Genomic DNA, 22139 nt, shown 5'->3' with positions numbered 1-22139 from the left:
TCTCAATGGCTAGAATTAAACTCTTTCTTGTGACTGTGAGTAAAAAACTGGCTAAAGTTGCGGGGTGAAGGGAAAATTCCATCAGATAATGAAAAGCACAACCTGTTTCTTAAAGGGCCTGTGGGTCCCACAGATCTCCCCTCTGCACAGGGAATGAACTACAGCCCCTCCTCTGACAGTACAGAGTCCACCCTCTTCCCCATTGGGGATACCCCAGATTCTTCTATCTGTCAATCTGTGTCTGGCGCCATCTCGACATGGATGTCCCACCACTTCGTTCCCCATGGGGCAAACAGCTTGGCTGTTATTATGCCCTGTGATTGGCTCAGTGGAGGATGTGTCAGCAATTACACCCAGGTGCCACCTAGCTACCCCATAAGGGCTGAAGGGAAGCTCTAGGGCATAACTAAGGCACAGCAATGGGCTCGGTTCCAAGCACTCTGCTTCACAATCATCCTGAATGTCCCTGGTGCCCAGGTCTCGGTTTAGCACTGGGACCATGGGGGATGGAAGGGTCAATTTATGGGCCTCATCTATTTGATGAAATGAAACCCATGCCCAGGATGCAGACAGGTGGAGAACTGAGACTAATAAAGCACAATTCCAACTGGAGTCAGGGGAACAGGAGGGCTGTTTCTCAGAGACGAGAGGACTCTAAGACAATTGAAGTTGGAGAAAAGGAAGTTGGATTCAACTAGAGAAAGATCTTCTGGAGTTTACAAGGAATGAAGTTCTAGAATCCAGTTCTGGATTTCGGATCTGAGGAGTCTATCCCAACCCTTCCTATTATTCCTAGTTTGACAGTGACTCAGAGATGTTAGGTTAGAAATGTGCTGATCAGAGGTTTCTGGGATTGAATGAATGAACTTCTTTTTCTCTTAAAACAAAAGTCAAACAAAAAGACCTCAGGAAAGAGCATTTTCTAAACCATGCCTAAAGCCTTCCCTGCCATCTCCCCATCTTTCCTCTTTCCTGGCAAGGATCTCCCCTATTCTTAATCTGGAAATGCTTTTCTGGAGAAACCTTTTAGTTTTGCCCCAAAGTCACCCCCAGCCAGACTTCAGTTACCTGAAGTCTGTCGCAGTGAGGCCCCTGCAGAGGGGCCCAAGTCTCTGATATCCTCCTTGGTGCTTAGGAGGAGCTCTTGTCCTACAGGGGCCTGGGGAGGCAAGAAGGAATGGGTTTAGGATGATTTTCTGGAATATTCTTGATCTTGCACATGCCCCTCTGATACAGAACCAGCCTGGACATCTGTGGCATGTACCACACCCAACAGGCCAGATCCACTGGAATCTTCCACTGAAGATCTTGGCAGTGATGACCCCAGTAATTGGAGGACAGCAAGGGGAGATAAGGTAGTTAAATTATTATAATGCAGGAGGTAAGCAAAGAAAATGCAGGGTTCTGGCCATTTTATAGGGGATTCATGGAGAGTTCAGGTGGAAGAGACAAAAATCTTGGGGAGCGGATGCTAATTTCCTAAATGAAGAACCCAGGGGGCCCCAAGTTACCTAAAAGGTGTTCTCAACATACAAATTAGGGTGACTCCAGCCTGCCGGCCACACTGGGCTATTTAAGGGGCCAGCAGTGTGGAGAGAGCAGCTGCCGTCTGCGCCTGGTCTGCCGCCCTGCCCGCACCGCACTGCCCAGCGAACAGTCCTCGCCATCATGAGCCGCCAGTTGACTCTTTACCCCGGCGGGGAGCGCCTGGGCTTCAGTGGCTGCTCGGCTGTCATCTCCAGCCGGTTCAGCAGCAGTCCCGCCTCGTTCCGTGCCGGGGTCAAGAGTGCTGCCTCCTTCGGCAGCAAGAGCCTCTTCTGCGTAGGGGGCGGCCGGCGCCTGGCGCTCAGTGCGGCCGCGCGGGGCGGCGGCTATGCCCTCGGCCACGGGGGTGCGGTCGGCGGCCGTCCGGGCGGATTCGTGGGCACAGTGTTTGGCAGCGCGGGAATGGGGCCCGCGTGTCCGTCCGTGTGCCCTCCTGGTGGCATTCCCCAGGTCATCGTCAACAAGAGCCTCCTGGCCCCCCTCAATGTGGAGCTGGATCCCGAGATCCAGAAGGTGCGCGCCCAGGAGCGGGAGCAGATCAAGGCGCTGAATAACAAGTTTGCCTGTTTCATCGACAAGGTGGGTATTGGGACATCCTCCTGTCCCTGCATTGCCCCTGCCCTCCCCTGCAGTGTACACTGTACTCGGTTCTCCTATTGACGAGCTGCGTGTGAACTGGGGTTAGCTAATACCTTTCTGAGCCTCCCTTTCCTTGTCTGTAAAATGGACACAGTAATGGATCCTACCCCATTGAGTTGTAATGAACAGCAGGGATGTTTATAGTGCTTAGGACAGTGCCTGGCACACACTCCCAGTACAGGGGAGCCTGTTCCCTTCTTGTGTGAGACAAGACTCTGAGAAGGGGTGGGGGACATGCCCAGAGGCAGGAGGCTTGTGGAATGGATACTTTGATGGCTCAAGGAGATGGGAACAGACATCCAGGACAAGTCATTAGAGTGATGTAGGCTGGAGAATGTCACAAGGCTTGGTGAATGGGGGAGAAATGAAAAGGTAGGAGGGGTCTGTGTGTTAGTCAGGCAGCTTTCCAGAAGAGGCCAGAGAAGAGTCAGAAAACTGAAGCATCATGCTGAGGGGACATTTGGGAGGGCAAGTCAAGTTCTGTGTGTTTGGAGAGGAATTGTGCTCAGAAATGGGGGTAATAGGGAAGGTGTCTCTCAAGTTTCAGTGGCAGTGACCTCAATGCATGGGAGGAGACAGGAATGGGTTTCTCTTGTCTCCACTGCAGTAGCAGGTCTAGACCATGAGTGGTGACATGGGGACATTAATAATGATGACAATAGCTGACATCATTTGGAGACATCACTCAGCATCTGGTGCTGTCCCAAGGGACTTGTTTATCAATGCACAACCTATAATTCTGTTATTATTCTGCTTTGCAGATGAGGAAACTAAGACATATGAAGGATAAGAAATGAGCCCAAGTTGATAAATAGCTGAGGGTGAACCTCTTCCTCACTCTATGCTAGGGAAGAGGAGGAGCAAGGTGACTGGAGGGCAGAGGCCAGGAGTGAGAGACACAGCTACTGTTTTGGAGGAGAGGGACCATCTACTTCCTCTTTCTGGGTGTATTGTTCCTGAGCATGTTTCCTTGGGTCCCCCAAGCTTAGAGAGAGGTGAGAAGATGATACTGGTGATACTGGTAGTAGAGGGACTAAAGTTGAAGGGATCCCTTGTAAAGATGTGAGAACCCTCTTCGAACAACAAGAAATTTAGTCTCCATGAGAGAAAGAGCATCCTGACCATGAGTGTGACTTTCCAGTCTCTTCTCAGTCCCTGTTTCTCCCTGCCTCCTCCCCATTTTCCCAGCATAGCAGGAGAAACTATCTCAGTCACATGAAAACTCACTGAGGCAGAGGCAGATGACACATTTGCTGAGTCCTCCTGATTTCTTTTCAACTGGGTCTTACTTCCTGTCCTCTGGAGCATGTCTCCTTGGTTGACTCCACCTCTGATGAGCCTCTCTGCTCCATTCTCAAGAGGCAACAATGTGGAGACTCTGAGTCTTGACCAACTTTGGGTTCCAGGTGCGGTTCCTAGAGCAGCAGAACCAGGTGCTGGAGACCAAGTGGAACCTGCTGCAGCAGCTGGACTTGAATAACAGCAGGAAGAACCTAGAGTCCATTTATGAAGCCCGCATTAGCACCCTACGGAAGCAGCTGGAGACGCTTTCTGGAGACAGGGTGAGGCTGGACTCGGAACTGAGAAGCATGCGTGACGTGGTGGAGGACTACAAGAAGAGGTGAGTGGGAGGCAGAGCAGAGGCCACTGCAGAATCTGATTACAGATGAGGTTTCCATCTCAAGTCAATCTCTTTTTGCCTTCTTAGTTCCTTGGCTGAGAACATTGCTGTTTTCTTCCTCACAGAGGAGGGAGAGTCATCCAAACAGAATGGGACTTAAGAAAGTAATGGATCTATCCAGAATGGTACTCTGAATTGCAGGAAATGTGTGTTCAATTTCTAGCAATGGAAATGGAGGAATGGGGGAAAGAGAATGGACTCATAATCAGATGGACAACCCAAGGGGCTTTGTAGTTTCTCCTGATTGAGGTTTTTCCATGGCAGTTCCTAGAAAGTGAGATGCTCTACCAATCCCAGAATAAATTCCAAAACTAAGCAAAAATGAAGACTCACTTCATGTTGAAGCATGTGTGTGTCATTGAATCTCACCTTTAAAGAGAATAAGTGAAAATGGTTTGGAATCCCATATTGTATCTCCCTCTGAGCTAAGCCAATAATGAGAGGGTAAAATATCTAGGCTCAGTGAGACCTGACAGTTTGGAAGCTTGCTTCCAGGAGCCAGGATTTCTAGGGATAAGTGGAGACGATCAGGACTGAATTCTTTCTCTTGCTCCATATTCAATGCCTGTCCAACCCTATTCTGAAAAAGAACCCTGGCCTGGGCTCTGCATAGAGACCCCAAGGGAAGTGACATGGTCCCTGACCCCAGAGAGCACATTGATTGTGAGTACAGACTTATACAATACTTTCAGATTATGGAAATGAATACAGTATGAACTGAGTTCAAGTGGAATTAAGATGTGAATTGAACCCCAAGTGATGTCTGACAAGGGTCTGGAAGAAGGAGGGGGCTACAGGCTGGAAGTCCCTGGCAGAGGCCTCCAGGGACTGTACCTTTTAGAAGTTGAGGGTCTGTAGTTGTAGAATTGCCATTAACTCATGAATAAACCTGATTCGCTGTGAATTTACTTATTAAAATTTATAAAAATCACACATGAGCTTGGTGTGGTGGTGTGCAAATGTAATCTCAGATACTTACTCAGGAGGGTCCCAAGTTCTAGGTAAGTTAGTGGGACTCTGCCTCCCACCCACAAAAAAAAAAAAAAAAAAAAAAAAAGACTCAGACTTGGGATGTAGTTCAGTGGCAAAGTAACCCTGGGTTTAATCCCCAGTACCCCCAACCCAAAATCAAATGCTGAAGTCTGCCTCACCACCTGAAAAAATCTGTTGAGAAGATAAAGCCTGATAGTTATGTACTGAAAGCTCTTAAAAGAGTCAAAGTACAACACAAATATAAGATATTGTTTCCCCAATGCCAAAGTCTTGGATTTGAATCCTAGCTTCACTATTAACTAATATTATAACCTTGGCCAAGTCTCTTAATGTCTTTTGTATCATTTGTAAAATTGGGATAGAACTGACCTTATAGGGCTATTGTGGGAATTAAATGAAATACTGAAAAGTTTAACATGATGTTTAGCATGAAGAAATGTGGTTAAATATTACTTGCATTTATTACTATTATTTTAAATTAACTTTGTCCCTAATCTCTTCCATCTATGGGTCCTTAGGCAGTGTTTTTTTGGTGCCTGTTATGACATTGCATAGGAGCTCCTAATCATAAATCATCCTTGAATTAACATTTTTTGTGCATTTACCTTCCCATTAAACTATGAGTTTCTAAAAGACAGTGTGTCGTTAGCATCACTGTATACTCTGAGGTTTTTCTCCTTAAAATAATCTTTAAAAGTTCACCATTTAAAAAAAATCCTCACATTTTTAAAAAAATTGACTCCTAAAAATTATTATAAATTTAAGTAGTTGCAAAGGCTGTAATTTCAAGCATATTATATGTATTGCCATTTAGAATTATATTGGCTACACCATCATTTAAAAATAACAGATTGAGACAAACATCATTATCCTATGTACATGTATGATTACACAAATGGTAGGACTCTACTTCATGTGCAACCAGAGAAATAAGTTTTACCCTGTTTGGTTACAATGAATCAAAATAAATAAATTAAAATATATCCACTTGCATCTAGGTGCCACAGCAGTTTAATACCCACCTTCCTTCATCTAAAAAGTTAATGAAAAAGTTCTGCTTTAAAAATTATAAATTCTACCTTGACCTTTTTTCCCCATTGGAACTCACAGTTTCATGCCACTTTCCCCATATCATTTGATTACAATGTAATATATTTTTATGCCTTTATGTCTTTTACTGACTATGCTCACTACCATAAAATATACATATAACTTGAAATTTTAGAAAGTTTCTTTCTTATGACCATGAGTTTTTAAATGCTTAGAATTTATTCTGCATTGAGTTATCCAGATCACAAAATGTATTACTCTTTTTGTTAACTAAGACATAAAAGTTTTTTAAAAATTCAGAAAAAAATTTAAATTTTATTTTTATTTGTTCTGCATTTTTATTGGTGAATTATAATTGTTATAATGGTGGGATTTGTTGTTACTTATTTATACATGCACACAATATAACAATATAATTTGACCAGTATCATTCCCCAGTGGATATAGATTTCTTAATGAGTTGAACAAGGCTGATTTTCTTCTATCTGGCTTAGTTACCCATGGAGGAGGTTGATTCTTGTTAGAATTATGTAGGATTCTAGTCCAATATTATTTTCATTTCTAGGTAAATTCTGGGAGACTTTAATCATACAAATAGATTGTAAAGAGTTTTTTGTGAGAGTTGTCTTCTTCATATTTCTGGATGTGTTCCAAGTTTTTCTGCTTTTCCTTTCTTATCATTTTCCAGTATTCTGTGTAATTGATTTATTTATAGTTTGCCTTACTGTGCTTCTTAAGGACAGAAATATTTGTTTTGCTCACTGATTCCCAACTGCCTATAAAATACCCCACATATCATTCTTAGAAGAATGATTACATGTTAAAACCACATTAATGATTATTCATTATAAATCACTTTTAATAATCCATCAGCTGACAAAGCAGGCTTTTCTTTCTTTTTTTTTGTAGTCCTTCACGGGAGTTTCACTGGTTGTGTATTCATATATGAACAGAGGAGAGAGTTATGTCCGATTCATTCTACTGTCTTTCTTATTCTCATTCCCCTCCCTTCCCTTCTTTTTTTTTTTTTAATTGAAAACCATCTGATTTGCAAAAAAGAATTGTTTCCTAGTCAATAAAGCCATTTGTCTTCCAAATTTCCAGAAAGCTTTTCTGCCTTCTAGTCCCTGGCAACTATCATACTATTTCCCATCTGTATGATTTGTTACTTTAAGAACCTCATATAAATGGAATCATATATATTTATTTTTTTGTGACTGGTTTATGTCACTTAGCATAATGCCCTTAAAGTTCATTCATGTCCTATCATCTTGCAGACTTTCTTTATAAGCCTAAATACTTTAATTTATACATATATGACATTTTATATTATCATTATTATTAGTAGTAGTAGTAGTATTTTTAGTTGTGGATGGACATCATATCTTTATTTTATGTATTACATGTGGTGCTGAGGATTGAACCCAGTGCCTCACACATGCCAGGCAAGGACTCCACCACTGAGCCACACACCCCTGCCCTATATTATCGTTATTATTGATATTATTATTATTATTATTTTTACCAATGCTCAAATTCTTTGTCTAACAAATGTCCTATAATACATTCTTTGACCATAGTAAGGGATGGGAAAGGTGGTTTGTTTAAATAAAAAAATCCATAATCTTCCCTCTCCAATCTACAATATGTCTGTGTGAATATGTGTGAATATGTCCCCCCAAACACTGTTTCTAAGATCTCGCTTTGCCTGGAACAGAAAAATTGTGTAAGAAACAGATACAACATACAGCTTTTGTTTTGTGCCTGGGGGGACTTTGGCACCCACAGCCCTAGCGCCATATAAAGGCGTGTGCCTTTCTGCTGTGACACAGGAGCAGCCAATTGCAAGAGGAAGGTGGGAAGGTAGATCTGGGTGACCCTCCACCTCTGGTGCTTTCTCAGGTGAATCATTTTAGGGAAGACTGAGGAGCTGGAAGTGGCCTGTGAGCCTGCCATTGCCCACATGCCTTTTGGGACTGTTATGTGTGCACCAGGAGTTTCTGGTCTCCACCCGACTCATGGCATACAGGGGATCACTGACTGCTCGGTGAGGGTTTACACAGCTGCATTGTCCTAACAGGTACGAGGTGGAGATTAACAGACGCACTGCTGCTGAGAATGAGTTCGTGATGCTGAAGAAGGTGAGAGGGCCTGGGTAGGACTGGAAGACGCCTAGAGGGTCCTGACGGCCTGGCACAGTGATGTTCATGGGATGAGGAAAGGGACCCTCATGCCGTCCTTTGGGCAGGGGTGACTGGGATTTTAACTTCTTAGCTCCTTGCACTAAGTCCCTTCCTGGGCTGTGTGCTGCTCCTAGAGCGTGCCAGCTTAAATCCGGGCATTCTGCTATTCTTCTGGAGTGGCTATTGTACTGCCCTTGAGTTGGTTTGCTTTCAGGAATTGGATCATTCCCAAAGCATGAGGTCAGGGAGGTTGAGAGAGCCAGGGAGCTGAGGCTCTTTGTGGCAGGGAGGGCAGGGCGGGGAGGGTAACTGCCTGTCTTAGGCAGTCTGTCTGTCTTGTGTACCTCAGGATGTGGATGCGGCCTACATGAACAAGGTCGAGCTCCAGGCCAAGGTGGACTCCTTGACAGAGGACATCAAATTCTTCAAGGACCTCTATGAAGGGGTAAGGGCTTTGCTGGCTTCTGTTTTATGGGCTGTGGTTCTTGCAGGTGACTTCTAGCACCTGGTCAAGGGCTTGTAGCTAAGGGTTGGGAGGAAAAAGTCTTTAACTTGGTCCAGGTGATATTTGCCAAGACCTTACTGGGCGCTAAGCAGTGACCAAGGCTTTGAGGAGGCCAGGAGGAAGAGGGAATGATCCCTGTCCTCCAGGAGTTCATGGCCTGGCAGGAAAATCAACATGCACAGGAGCTTTGAAAGAGCGGAGGCAGGCATGGAGAGTCCTGCGTGGGCCATCCAGGAGCCTGGAGAGAGGAGGAAGAGTTCAGTGGTGCTGGGAAGGGCCTGGTGTTCCTGTCTGAAGGGGCAGAAAAAGTGAAGATTCAGAAGCCTGCTCTCAAAGCATGAAGGGTGTGGGAGGAAGCGGAAGCTTGGAGAGGGGAAAGGCAGTCATTCCATTGAGGCCTATAAGTGCCACATGAAGAGTGGCTTGATTCTGTGGGGCAAGGTGGCATTGCTGGTTTTTGAGGAAGAGTGGAGAGGGATGGGAGAGGCCCAAGGGCATGTTAGAGAGGAGTCCCACCACCTGAGTCTGGAGCTCGAGGGCCTATTCTCATGCCAGGCAGCGGTGTTGCTGAGGCAGACCCCACCCTGCAGATGGCAGGAGGGGCCGCAAGACATTTGCCCAGGAAGGCTCAGGAGAAGTGGTTCCTGCACAGGGATCCCCTAACTGGTTCCTCTCCCACAACTGTCCTCCAGGAGATTGCTCAGATGCAGTCCCATATCAGTGACACATCTGTCGTCCTGTCTATGGACAATAATCGGCAGCTGGACCTGGACAGCATCATTGATGAGGTCCGTGCCCAGTATGAGGAGACCACCCTGAAGAGCAAGGCTGAAGCTGAGGCCCTGTACCAGGGCAAGGTGAGCTGGGTGTCAGGTGTGCCAAAGCCCAGTAACAGCAGCTAGCACTGCGTCAGGCATGCTTATGTGCACGCGTGAGCATGCATGTGTGTATGTGCTTGCGAGTGCTTGATGTGTATGTGCATGTGTGTGGAAATGTCTCCCCACGGCCCAGGGAGATCAACCACAGTCTTGGCATGTGTTAGGAATACACATGGGACTTAGCCTTTCCCCTGACATGGCCCTTGACTGAATGCTGAGGCTACAACCCTGATAGATATCATGTCTATGAATAATCCATATATTTCAGATTTTCTTCTTGTTTCCAACTTAGGCAAAATGAGGACAGAAAAATTCGAACTCTGCCAAGGCTCTCATGTTTGAGAACCCAGGAATCCTATTGAATTAGGGTAGGGCCCATCCTTCCAGGAGAAAAGCGTTTCCAGCCCCCTCCCCCCCACTCCTTCTCTTGCGCTCCTATCACTTCAATAATGAGAATGCATGGGGTCACCGTCCCTGTGCCGAGCACCCCTCAGCAGGTGAATTCTGTCTGACCTGTGCTCCCCTTCTCTTGCCATCCAACCTCAGATCCAGGAACTGCAGGTTGCAGCAGGCCAGCATGGGGATGACCTCAAGCTCACCAAGACAGAGATCTCTGAGCTCAACCGACTGGTCCAGAGGATCCACTCGGAAATAGGGAATGTGAAGAAGCAGGTGGGTTCTATGAAATGAATCAGTGAATGGGGTTTATTGAGCACCAATCTGGACAAGACAGAATATGAATGAAAGGTAAGACATGGTTCCCCCACCCCCCAAGAATTCACAACTTATCAGGAGAGGAGGATGGAGCTCGTGGGGACCATAGGGCATTCTGCACAGCACAGTGTGTGCTGTAAGTGCCATGGGAATCCAGAGGGGTTGGGGAAGCTGTCTGCAGGAGGTGGGATTGCACTGGAAGGGAGGCAAAGGGACGAGGGAAAGGTGTCCAGCTGAAGGAGCCAGCAGGAGACATGGAAGGAGGTAGGGATGTGCATGGCACATGTGCAGGGGCGGCTTCCCTGGAGCAAAAGACCTGCAACGCAGCAAGGCGACCGGAAACCAGGAGGTATGGGTAGGCAGATTCTGGACACCTTCTAAGTCAGGCAGTGGGTTAGACCTGATGCTGAAGGTAAAAGGAAGCCTTTTTAAGGTTTGACATGGTCATTCCTTGTTGGAGGAAGGAGAATCTGCGGTTAATTTTGGAACAAAATTGGGAAGAAATCATCTCCTTCCTTAGACTCAGCTTAGGGCTGGGGGGTAGGTTCCCTACAGTGCTGCCATGTGGCAGGCTCTGCACTCAGTTCCCCATCTTTGGGAGAGCATGATTGTGACCACTCCTGGCCACCTCACCTGTGCTTCTGAAGCCAGCAAACCCAGGAGTTTTCCAAAGTTTGTGGAGACCTGTGCAAGGATCCGAGGCTCTCGCAGCCTGGGCAGGCCAAGTTGCCCCATTTCCCTGCCCTTCACATCCTCCTCCACCTGCTCCTCTTGAGCATGTGCACGCACACTACTGTTACTCTGTGTAGTAGGCTCATCGCTCTGGGAAGAAGAAGAAGAACTTAGAATTAAATAAGAACTTATTTAAGTTCTTTGTTTAATCAAGATATGTATAAATGCAAGAAAAAAACGTGGTGCTGAAGCCCCCCTTGGCATCTGATGATGGTGTCTAGCTGATCAAATTCTGTGTGCTCACAGTTCCATGAGGTTATTACCAGAAAGTGACTTAAGGTCAGAATGTCACTGTGCTCTGGGGATCAGGGAAGATGTCTGTGTAGTAAACATGTGGGGATCCTTTGTGCCACTTGGTCCCCATCAAGTCTCCTTTTGAGAGCCCTCAGCCAAGGGTCTTTCTTACCCTTCTCAAAGAAGCTCACAGTTTCACATTAGCCTCTTGGCATTTGGTGTCCCCAGAATCCATGTGACATTTGTTTCAAAGAATGCCAAGATTTCATGTCCTCTCAATTCACACTGCATTCATAAGACCTAAGATTTGAGGTGCCCTGGGTTCATCCTGGGGTCTTGTTCAGTTAAAAAGGGCAGAGGACAATTTGAATTCAGGGGATGGAGTTATTATTACCATCCTCTAAATGACTAGCCCTCCATAGTCCCGAGGATGAGACATGGTTTTCTGTGGTTATGCAACTGGGTCCTGGTCATCTCCTCAAGGCTGTGAGGTACTTACTCAAAATGCTGTGAGAGTGGGCAGTCTGGGGGCTGCTTAGCAGAAGAGGTGGTGCCAGCTGGACGACATTCTAGAAATCCATTTGGCCTTTGGATCAGTTGCTGTTTTCCTGGGTGTGAAGCAAACTTGCCTTCACAGAAAGGGGGCACTCCACAAAGAAGCCTGGTCCTTAGATCCCACCAAACATTGAGTGACCAGAACATGTCCCGACAAAAGTCTCAAGAAGGCCCTGGGAGCTTTTACATGCATGTCAGCACGCATCCCCATCTGCAGTGTCCTCCGGCAGGTTACCTGATTTTACCTAACAGCAGGAGTTTGTCACCTGTAAAAACCATTACTTTCATCTTCAGATGCTGAGGCATCAGCTGGGGTGATCGTGCCTGGAGTCAGGGGAAGGATTGACTCACCTCTAGTGATGTCCCAAGTTGGATCAACCTGGAGGATCTGAAAGCATTTGCTATCAGTCAGGGCCACTGGAGTGGCCATTGCCCAAGCAAGATGTCAGAACGGGGCTCTGACTTAAAGTGCTAAATCTGTTTGTCACCAGTGCTCCAGTCTGGAGACGGCCATTGCTGACGCCGAGCAGAGGGGTGACTGTGCCCTGAAGGACGCCCGGGCCAAGCTGGACGAGCTGGAGGGTGCCCTGCAGCAGGCCAAGGAGGAGCTGGCCCGGATGATGCGGGAGCACCAGGAGCTCCTGAGCGTGAAGCTGGCCCTGGACATTGAGATCGCCACCTACCGCAAGCTGCTGGAGGGCGAGGAGAGCAGGTGAGGGGTAGATACCTTCTGCCTGGGGCAGTTTTCTCTCTTCTTTGTAAAGTATTCCTACTGTTTGTCTGAAGGCAAACAGTTTAGTTCTGTTCAGTTCCCACAGACTAAATCATAAGCAGATGGGCTTGCCACATGGTCGGGAAGGCTGAAATTAGACAACAAGAAGGACCAAGTAGTAAAAATCCCAAAGAATTCATGGGACGAGGAGTATCAATATCAGCAGTGTTTGAGAAACAGCATCATCCTCTGGTTCTTCATCCGGCTTGGAGAGGGGGAGCAAGATGGCCTCCCAAGAGTTATTCAAGTTCAAGGTCACTTTGGGGAAGCCTAGGGCCCAGTGAGGATGTGGGCTCCTTCTTCTTAATTGTCTAAGACCAATGGCATAACTAGAGGGGACCGAAGGCAAAGCTGTCTTGCAGAAGAGATAATCCCAATGCCTGTGATGAAGAATGACTCCCTACAACAGTGTTCACTTTAGTCCTCCGTTTCTTGAGAGGCCCCCCTAGGATATGGGAAGAAGGCAGGCTGGGATGGGGTTGGAGGGCGTGTTCTGAGAGGAGAGGTTAATTCACAGATGGGGAAATTATTTATGAAAGATTTACCTGTTTTCTTCTCCCTTTGCAGGATGTCTGGTGAATACCCAAATTCCGTGAGCATCTGTAAGTACCTGCAAAGCCCAGTTCTACCCTTCCTCATCTTACCAAAAGTCTGTCCTTTTAATCCCAGGACATGAAACAGAAGTCAGGGAACTGGCTTTAGTAACTGAAGGGAAATGATGGATGGAGAATAATAATATTATGAAATACAAAAGTGCAACCTATAGAAAAATTCAGTGATACCCAACAGTGTATAACCCAGTTGTTGGCTAGAAGAACATTAATGGCTACCTTCTTTCCTGATTGAGGTTAGGCCAACATAAAGGCCCTAGATTTCAGGAAAAGGAGTTAAGGGGGACCTGAAAGCTGACTCATGAAACAACCCCCTCCACACTTCAGCCCTGGGGAGCGGGCTGGGGAGGTGCTGCATAGAGAGGCAGGGAGACTCCCAGCAGCCCCTTTCAGCATCAGCAGCAACCAGAAGGCCTCCCTCCGTGAAGTGCCTGTCATCATTTGGTCCTATCTGTGGGGACGTTCCTGGTAAGAGTCCTGTCTGCTAAGAGCTGAAATTCTGATTTGATAAATTTTCACAGACCACTAGGAAAAGTTTGAAAATATGGGACTAAGTACATGAAAAATGAAGCCACATATCAGTGGCTCATGAAAATCTCTTGGTAAACTCAGGAGGGAGTGAACAAGAGAGAGCGCATGCTGAAGGAGTGGTCCAGGGCACCCGGCCGACTGGGGATGGGGTCTTCTTTCTGCCCTTACAGCTGTCATCAGCAGCACCAATGCAGGCGCAGGAGGGGCCGGCTTCAGTGTGGGCTTTGGCACCTCGAGCAGTTACAGCTACAAACCTGTGGCGATGGAGGTCAAGACCAAAGGCAGCTGTGGCAGCGAGCTCAAGGATTCCCTTGCCAAAACCTCGGGTAGCAGCTGTGCAACCAAAAAGGCTTCCAGATGATGGGCAGGTGGCGACTCTGCAAAGGCTGAAGAAGCCATCCACCTCCTCCCTCTCCTTCCCAGGGTCCCCTTTCCAACTCAGGAAATGCTTTTCCTGTCACCATAATCCCAATTCCATCTTCTCTCCCTGTTGTCCTCAGTGGGGCCATACTCTGATGTGGGAAGGTCAGGCGCCTCTTTCCTGGTCACTTTTCATTGCTTAACTGACCCACGTGCAGAGAGAGTGCACACCCCCAGGAGGTTGGCTGCAGCCAGCTGCAATCCCCTTTCAGGGTTCTTTTCTTGGGTCTTCACTGCCAAGGAGCTCTCTTTGTCTCCTGACTGGGATTGTGTCCTGTTCTCTGTTTCTTCTGCAATAAAGTCTGTTTTCTATTGCTATAACAGAATGCCTGAGTCTGGGTAATTTGTAAAAAACAGAGGTTTATCTTGACTTACGGTTCTGGAGGTCCAAGAACATGGCCCAAGCATCTGTTTGTCTTCTGGTGAGGGCCTCATGCTGCATCCCATCATGGCAGCGAAGTGGAAAGGGGAACTGGGCATGTGTGGATGGAGCACGTGACTGAGAGAGGTTGAGGGGAGATGCCAGACTCACTTTATAACAACCTGCTCTGGAGGAACTAATCCAGTTTCTAAAAGAAAGACATTCATCCATTCATGAGGGTGGTACCCTCTTGACCTAGTCACATTCCCAAGACCCCACTTCTCAATGCCACCACATTGGGGATCAAATTTCAACCTGAATTTTGGTGGGGACATACCAGATCCAAACCCTAGGGTCACTGGTTCTCAGAGTGAACTCTGTTGCCCAGGATGTTGGCCTTTGCCTCACCCTAAAGTTTCTTGGTCTGACTCTTGCCTCCCTTGGTGTCCCCAGCCTCCTGTGGATCTTTCCTCTCTGGTTCTAGCCAGGCAGCCCTTGGGTGCTAGCTGATCCTGTACATGGTTGAAATTTACTGGGCGGGTTCAGTGGTTCCTAGGCACTGTGTCACCTCTTCTACAAAATGGCCCTGTGAGATGGGTAATAGCACCTGTTATGTGCTGGGACTGTCAGAAGTTGGAACTTTTTTAAAAAAATCATTTTTGGTATTCTTTTTTTATTTGTTCTTTTTAGTTGTACATGACAGTAGAATGTATTTTGACATATTATACAGACACGAAGTACAACTTCCCATTTTTTTTAAAATTTAACCTTTATTTTTTGTTTATTTTTATGTGGTGTTGTTCCTTCTTTTTCCTTACCCCCGCCCCACAGTCCTACTCCCTCACAGTGGCCCTGCTTTCCTCTACCCTAGCCAAGTTCATTTTCACCCTCAAGTGTGTGGCCTGTATGTCTTGATGCTATGGATGCATCTGCATCTACTTTATATATCAAACAGTGGCTCATTTAACAACTATTTAGTGATGCAGGCATGGTTCAGGCACTGGGGACACTAGAATAAGCAAAATTGTCGCAGACCTCATAGAGCTCACAGTCTAGTGGGGACAGGAAAAAATGCAACTTACAAAGTGACGTGATAGGATGTCAAGTGGTGTTAACTGCTATGAAGAAAAACTAAGCAGCGTGAGAAGCAGAGAGATTCAAGGGTGCTCATTTTAGAAATGTGTGTTTCTGTAAGATCATTTACTTTCCAGTCAGTTAGCACCATTGACTTGAGGAAAATTCTTAAGGAACAGCTCATCTTTCAAGGATGAGCCTCATCCGAGGGTGGCTTTGGGGTACCCATGATGCCTTCTCTTCCCTTATCTTTCCCTACCTTTACATTCTAGTCTTTACCTAAAAATCTAGGCTTTTCATACTTGTGGGCCTTTGCAGATAATGATTTCTCCATGATGGGTGTCCATTCCCCATTTATCAGGAGCTGTTCATCCTATGTGACCAGGCCGTAATGTCACCTCCCATTTTACGTGGTACCTGGTTCCTCAAGGTGAAATCCATCAAGCCATCTAGTATGAAATGAGAAACAACGTTTAAACTTTCGGTCTAACTGTTCCCTCCATCCCCCCAGTCTCTAGGTGAGCAAACTGGGACCCCAAGGGCTGAGTGATGTGTTCACAGCACTGGGAGCAGCAGGGTCTGCACATGCCAGCGACGTGCCTAACCTGTGTTACGGCTGGTGCTTTTTTACCTGGGATCATGGCAGTGGCTCACGTTTCTGTCTCATCCACCTCCTCAAGTACCCTAGTTCCAGGTCCTCCGGTGGCTCACAGTAGCCGTCAATGACTTACATTTGCTGCAGGAATGCATGGCTGAGTGTAGCCCACTTATTTTACTCAGCTTTTTTGCTGCTGTAACTAAAAGACCTGACAAGAACAATTTTATGGGAGGAAAAGTTTATTTAGGAGCTCACGGTTTCAGAGATCTCAATCCACAGACAGAAAGCTCCATTACTTGGGGCTTGAGGTGAGGCAGAACATCATGGCAGAAGAGTGTGGCGGAGGGAAGCAGCTCACATGATGATCAGACAGCAGAGAGAGACTCCACTCACCATATACCAAATATATACCCCAAAACCACACCCCCAATGCCCACCTCCTCCAACCACACCCTGCCCACCTTCAGCCACCACTCAGTTAATCCCATCAGGGTATTAATTCACTGATTGCGTTAAGACTCTCATAACCCAATCATTTCTCCTCTTTCTGCAATGTCTCACACACAAACTTTTGGGGGACATCTCACATCCAAACCATAACACCACCTCCAAGGGGAAGCAAGAGGTCTGTGTATGACTGGTGTCTTGTCATGCACATGATGAGACATGATGAGACTATTTCATAAATTGCTATTTTATATCCATTCATATGTCTGCAGTTTGTATAATTTATCACCCAAACTGGGGCCCTTTTGTCCTGACAGATGCTAAGCTGGATTCAAGGACAACAGGTAAAATCAGCCTATCAGACAATAGAACCCCGAGATCTGGCATTCTGGCTGAAGATTTGTATACCTGGCCTCGAGGGCTGACTCTTCTACTAGTTAGTGCAAGATGGTGGCATTATAAAATAGGATTGAAACCAGCTAACCTTTGTTGAGTGCTTTCTATACGCCAGGAGCTCCCCTCAGACCACCTAAGCACTTGCCTGCAACATGGCTAACTCTCCCATCAGTTACATATGAATCGTTATCAGAAGGAGCTACTGTTACGATTTCCATTGCACTTGGAGAACACTAAAGCTTAGAAGAGTTAAATATAGTTCCCCCAAGATTATGCAGTGAGGAAATGGCAGAGGTGGAAGCTAAAGCCAGTCCCATTCGGGCGTCTAGGCTCCTGCATGGACATCTCTTTTCAATCAAAGAACTCGCCATAGAGGACATCTGAGCATGTGAGAAGAGATCAGAGAAGACAAATTGTGCCTGGAATACAAATCTACACGTGTCCACTGCTATTTTGTTTACAGTTGTGCTTCACACAACAATGGGGATACTTTTGGAGAAGAGTGTCATTAGGTGATTCTGTGGTCATGCAGAAACCAGAGTGCACCCCCTCCCCCCACACACCCTTAGTTGGCCCCAGTTGGTCACTCGGTGTGGTCTCTTGGCACAATAAGAGGTGAAGCAAGCCTGAGCTGGATGAGGATGCTGCCGTGTACATGGCATGCTGTTTGAGGGTTTTTAACAAGTGGAAGGGGTACATTTTAAAATAACGATGAAAGGCACAGTATGGCAGATACAGAATCCAGTAACAGTGTCTGTGACCACCATCAAGCACAATCATATGTGTACAATACGTGTGCTCTGCGATAGTGCAGGGCAATATGTTCTTTACACCAGCATCATCATGAACACCTGAGCAACACCTTGCCCTGTGACTGCTACGATATCACAAGGAGGTAGGAAATTCTTAGCTCCATCAGAATCTTATGGGACCACTGTGGTATATATTGCCTGCTGTTGACCAAAATGTTACATGGTGCATGGCTATATTTGTTGTTGTTGTTGTTATTCTTACTTATTTTCAGTACTGGGAGTTGAACCCAGGGCCTGAACATTCTAGGCAAGTTCTCTACCCCAGCACGCACTACTCTGTGTTGGCAGGCCTTTCTGTTTGTGGCTATGCGCTGGTTCATACCTGAGGTGTGTGCATTAGTAGCAGGACTTGCTCAGAGGTCCAGCGAAGCCGCGCTGAGGGTCAGGGTCACTGAAGCACATTTCCATCGGGTCACCAACTGTTCATTGCCCAGCAAGGACAAATCCTCAGGGATGGGCCTCTATTTTGTGCACATACTGCCCTCTGCCGGCAGCTTCAGGCTCTGCACCTCCTATCCTTGTGGCCCTGGAGGAAAAACTTCCTCCAGGAGGGGTGGGGGAGCATCCTGGACAGGCTCCTTGCCACGGCAGAGCGCAGAGCAGCCAGCTGAAAGAGAGGCTGTTTTGCTCCCCGGCATGCCTTGGCTGGCCCTGGCCTCCATGTTCCCCAGGCCCTGGCTCCTGTTTCCCTCCCTCTCCTTCCCAGGAGGGTGGTGGGCAGGTGCTGCTGGGGCTCTGCCACCTGCACCTCCTTACCTCTAGTTAGAAAGCCCAGGGTCTTCAGGTAGCCCTTCCTCGATGATGGCTGCCTGAGAATCCTGGTGCTGCTCCAGGGGTGCCAGGAGCAAGAGTCCTATCACTAGGCAATAACACACCCGCTCTCCCAAGGCCACAGCCAATGCACAGGCCACGGTCCTGGTTGTGTGGGAGCCCTCAGAGAACTCTTTCCGTCTCATGTAGCAGATGAGCCAGACATGGAGGCACGAGAAAGGCAGAACCAAAGAGCTATGGAGGAGGGAGTCATCAGAGTTGAACACAATCTGGGAAGGCTTCCTGGAGGAGGAAGTAAAAATGCGCATGACTTATTCAAGATAGGGAACTTCTTAAAATTTTGTAGGTCTCACTGTGAAACTGTTTTGGGGGCTTGAACTGCCCTTTCCCAGCTGCCTGTACTTTTCCTTCCGGAGTTCCATGACTTCAACCACCAGCAGGGTGACAACTGTATAAAGGACAATCATTTTGCAGCCCTTCAGTTCTTTTTTTTTTTTTTTTTTTTTAATATAATACATATTTTATTTGGAAAGATGATACAAATGTTTATATATTTGATAGGTAGGTATTTTGTAAAGCCAAGGAATGATTCCTGGTTTTTTAATGAAATATTTTGGGCCTATTGACCTTTTCTTTTCTTTTTTTTTTTTTTTTTATTATTATTGTATACAAATGGGATACATGTTGTAGCCCTTCAGTTCTTAACATTCACATTTGGCCAGTGTTCTAGAATGCTGAGGGTCACCCCTCTACAAGCCACCTTCCTCACTTTGTCCCACCCTCCCCCTTGCAAGGGGTCTACACTGCTTCCCCAAGTTTTGTCAGTGCAAATCCCTCTGAAGAGGCTCAAGTTTACACCTCCTTCTTGCTTCCAGTCCCACCATCTCTCAGGAGGTTGAGCTGTTCCTTCTGGACCCAGCTCTCAGGGATTCCAGAGCCTTCTTGCTGCTGGAACTCCAGACGAAGCAGCAAGTTCTAGAGCAAAGGTGTTCCCAGCCCATGGACTGATCCGTGGTATGCTGGGTCCAGGACTGGAAGGGACAGTAGCACTTCTCCTGTGTGTAAGGACACAATACTGCAATGGACCAGGTATGGGTCGAATCCTTTGCTTAGTTTGTTTCTTTTGCTATTTAAAACTAACTTGGGCAAATCAGTGTCATCATTCAGAAAGTGGGAAAAATATGAGTATTTTCCTCACAGGACTGACATGAGGATGAAGTGAGTTCAGATGTGCGCAGAGCTTAGCGCAGCAACCAGTCCGCAGCAGACCCTGGGCAAATGATGGCTCCATTACATGCAGTGCGAACCTGCCAGGCTGGCTTCCTGCTCCGTACCAGTCACACTGCATTCTCCTTGACCCTCTAGAAGGTTCTCCTCTGTGGCTGCTGGGTCCTCTGAGCCCCGTCCTTGGCTCCCTTTCGGGACATGGCCTTGCTCCATGCTGCCCAGCAGCCCAGTCCTCGCGATCACTGGTTCTTACTTCCAGGCCACTTGTTCCCCTGTGTATGTCATCGACCCCTCTGCTCCGCAGTCTCCTGGCTCGTTTCCCAACCCTCCTGCTGACCGCAAAGCTGGCGTCACAGCTTGTAGTCCAGTCATAAGCCCCGCTTGTTCCTTTGGGGGCCCATCACACTGGAGAGATGAGGACATGGTCTCCCAGCCTCCATGTCTCCTGCCTCCTTCTGCACAGGGGAGGGCTTAGCTCTGGTCTCAGCTTCAGCAGGAGGAGCTCACACTCTGACCTGAGCCCCTGGTGCCAGTGTCAAAGTGACCCCTGGAACCCACCTGCCCCAACCTCTAATTGCGCAGCCGGTTTGCCTCCCTGAGGGTGGGGCAGAGGGCCCTCACTCCACCGCAGTGAGAACTTCCCTGTGGCCTGTGGGTAGCTGCCCCTTCCAGGCCAGGCTGCGGCTGGACTCTGGAGGGCTCACTTCACCCCCTGCCTCCAGCCTCAGGGTGCACCTCCCGCTCGCTCTCTGTTTGCAGCCCCTTCCCTCAGACCCCGACCAACCTCCCCACCGACCTGGCTCTATAGGCTCCCCTTCCCTCAAGACCCACTTCTTATTTCTTCTATTTCTTTCTTGACATCCTGCTTTTATATTTTATCCTCCCGATCTCTACCCTGTCTGTGTTATCGGGGCCCCTAGTGCCCCTTCCCTGTCTCTTTCCTAACTGCGCTCCCCAGGGCCCAGCAGGCCCAGTTATAATGTGGGCACAGGGAGGGGGGCCGTCCATTCCCCACAGTCTAGGTATGTGCCACCCCAGGCCTGGCCCACTACTCTGGCATCTCCCTAGGGACGGGGTGGGGCTGGGCTTCTCCTTCCTGTTTGGACAGGGATGATAGGAGATAGAGAGCATGTCATTAGTGATGAGGTGGCTTAATTACAGCCCGCTGTGCAGTCTGGCTTGTTTACTTTGTAAATGGGCAGAGGAAGAGGCAGATCAAGCATCAGGCTTCAGTCACGATCAAAAGATTAAGGCATTTCCTCAGCCTCTCTGTTCTCTCTTTCAAAAAGGAATCACCCATTGAACGGGGTTGGGAGTCAGAAAATACCTTACAAAAACCTTTTCCAGAAGTGGTGGGGGAGGTGGTGGAAAAGCCTGAGATATGGGGTTGGATAAAATAATACCCAAACAGGGGCCTGGTGGTATCTCGAAATGAGCGAAGGGAAGAAATCCCATCTCTCTCTGAGCAAGACGGTGCTTGCCTGGACATACCTGGGTGCATTTGCGCTGGGGGGAGCTCCTCGTGATGACTGGGCAGGGTGGGTGGAGCTGTAAAGAGTTCAGAGAACTTTCCTCTTAAAACAGGAGAGAGAAAGAGAGCTAAAGACGGCTTGGTCTACAGTAAAGCTAGCACCCGGCCCACCATAAAGGCCTTGTGTGTGGAAGCTCCTGAAGAAACAGAGACATGGGGCCCAGAGGAGCTTGGTGAGGCCCAACCAGGATTTGCTACAGGCAGAGGACACTCGGACGGGGGAAAATGAAAACTGGTTCACAGTCCCTAAACCAGAGGGAAGCCAGGCAGAGCAGGGCTTGTGGTGACAGAGCCCTGAGGGGCTGGGGACCATCACTTTCCTCTGGGGACCCAGAGAGAAGACAGGGGTGACGAAGATAGGGCTCAGGCTTCCCTGCAGAAGCTGGTGGGAGCTTGGGGAGTCAGGGGATGCTGAGGACCCTCTTTGGGCAGGAGGGAGAATTCTGAGCAGAGGCTCTGCTCACCCGTGGAACATGAGCCTGTCCTTGAGATCTGGCAAGGCTGCTCGGGGGCCACATGTAGGTCGGGCCCAGCACTAGGGCATGGTGAGGGGCAAGTGGGGCAGCAACCCAGTCGCGCACCCGCAGGGGACTGCATCTTCCCAGAAGAGGGGGCGCCTTCTTCTCACTCAATGAGAACAGTGGCATGTGCCCGTCCCGAGCTGAGCTGCTGCAGAGAAGGGCCGAGACGCCAATGCTGGAAAGGAGAAGGCCCTTGACTCCGAGGAGGGTGTGGCAGAGAGGCACTCCCCCATGTGTACCCCTGGAGTGCTGTAGAAAAGTCTGTGAGGCCAGCAATCAGGAGGCCTGCTGCCAGGTTTCAGGTCACTGACCACGGTCTGCTCCTTTTGTCATGACTAGAGGCTCACGGTAAAACATC

General features: G+C 47.9%; 1 protein-coding gene across 1 annotated transcript; it reads left to right on the top strand.

Moving 5' to 3' along the window:
* The first annotated feature begins 1668 nt into the window (after positions 1 to 1668).
* Positions 1669 to 14360, top strand: LOC124982483 (keratin, type II cytoskeletal 72). Its single transcript, XM_047549207.1, has 9 exons — positions 1669 to 2124; positions 3591 to 3805; positions 7989 to 8049; positions 8441 to 8536; positions 9289 to 9453; positions 10021 to 10146; positions 12201 to 12421; positions 13049 to 13083; positions 13794 to 14360. The coding sequence occupies exons 1-9, from the start codon at positions 1669 to 1671 to the stop codon at positions 13982 to 13984; spliced, it is 1566 nt and encodes a 521-aa protein (XP_047405163.1). The 3' UTR covers positions 13985 to 14360.
* The last annotated feature ends 7779 nt before the right edge of the window (positions 14361 to 22139 follow it).

The sequence above is a fragment of the Sciurus carolinensis genome, chromosome 4 (assembly GCF_902686445.1).
Source record: "Sciurus carolinensis chromosome 4, mSciCar1.2, whole genome shotgun sequence".
Classification (NCBI taxonomy): Eukaryota; Metazoa; Chordata; class Mammalia; order Rodentia; family Sciuridae; genus Sciurus; species Sciurus carolinensis.
This window is presented reverse-complemented; position numbering and strand designations above follow the sequence as displayed.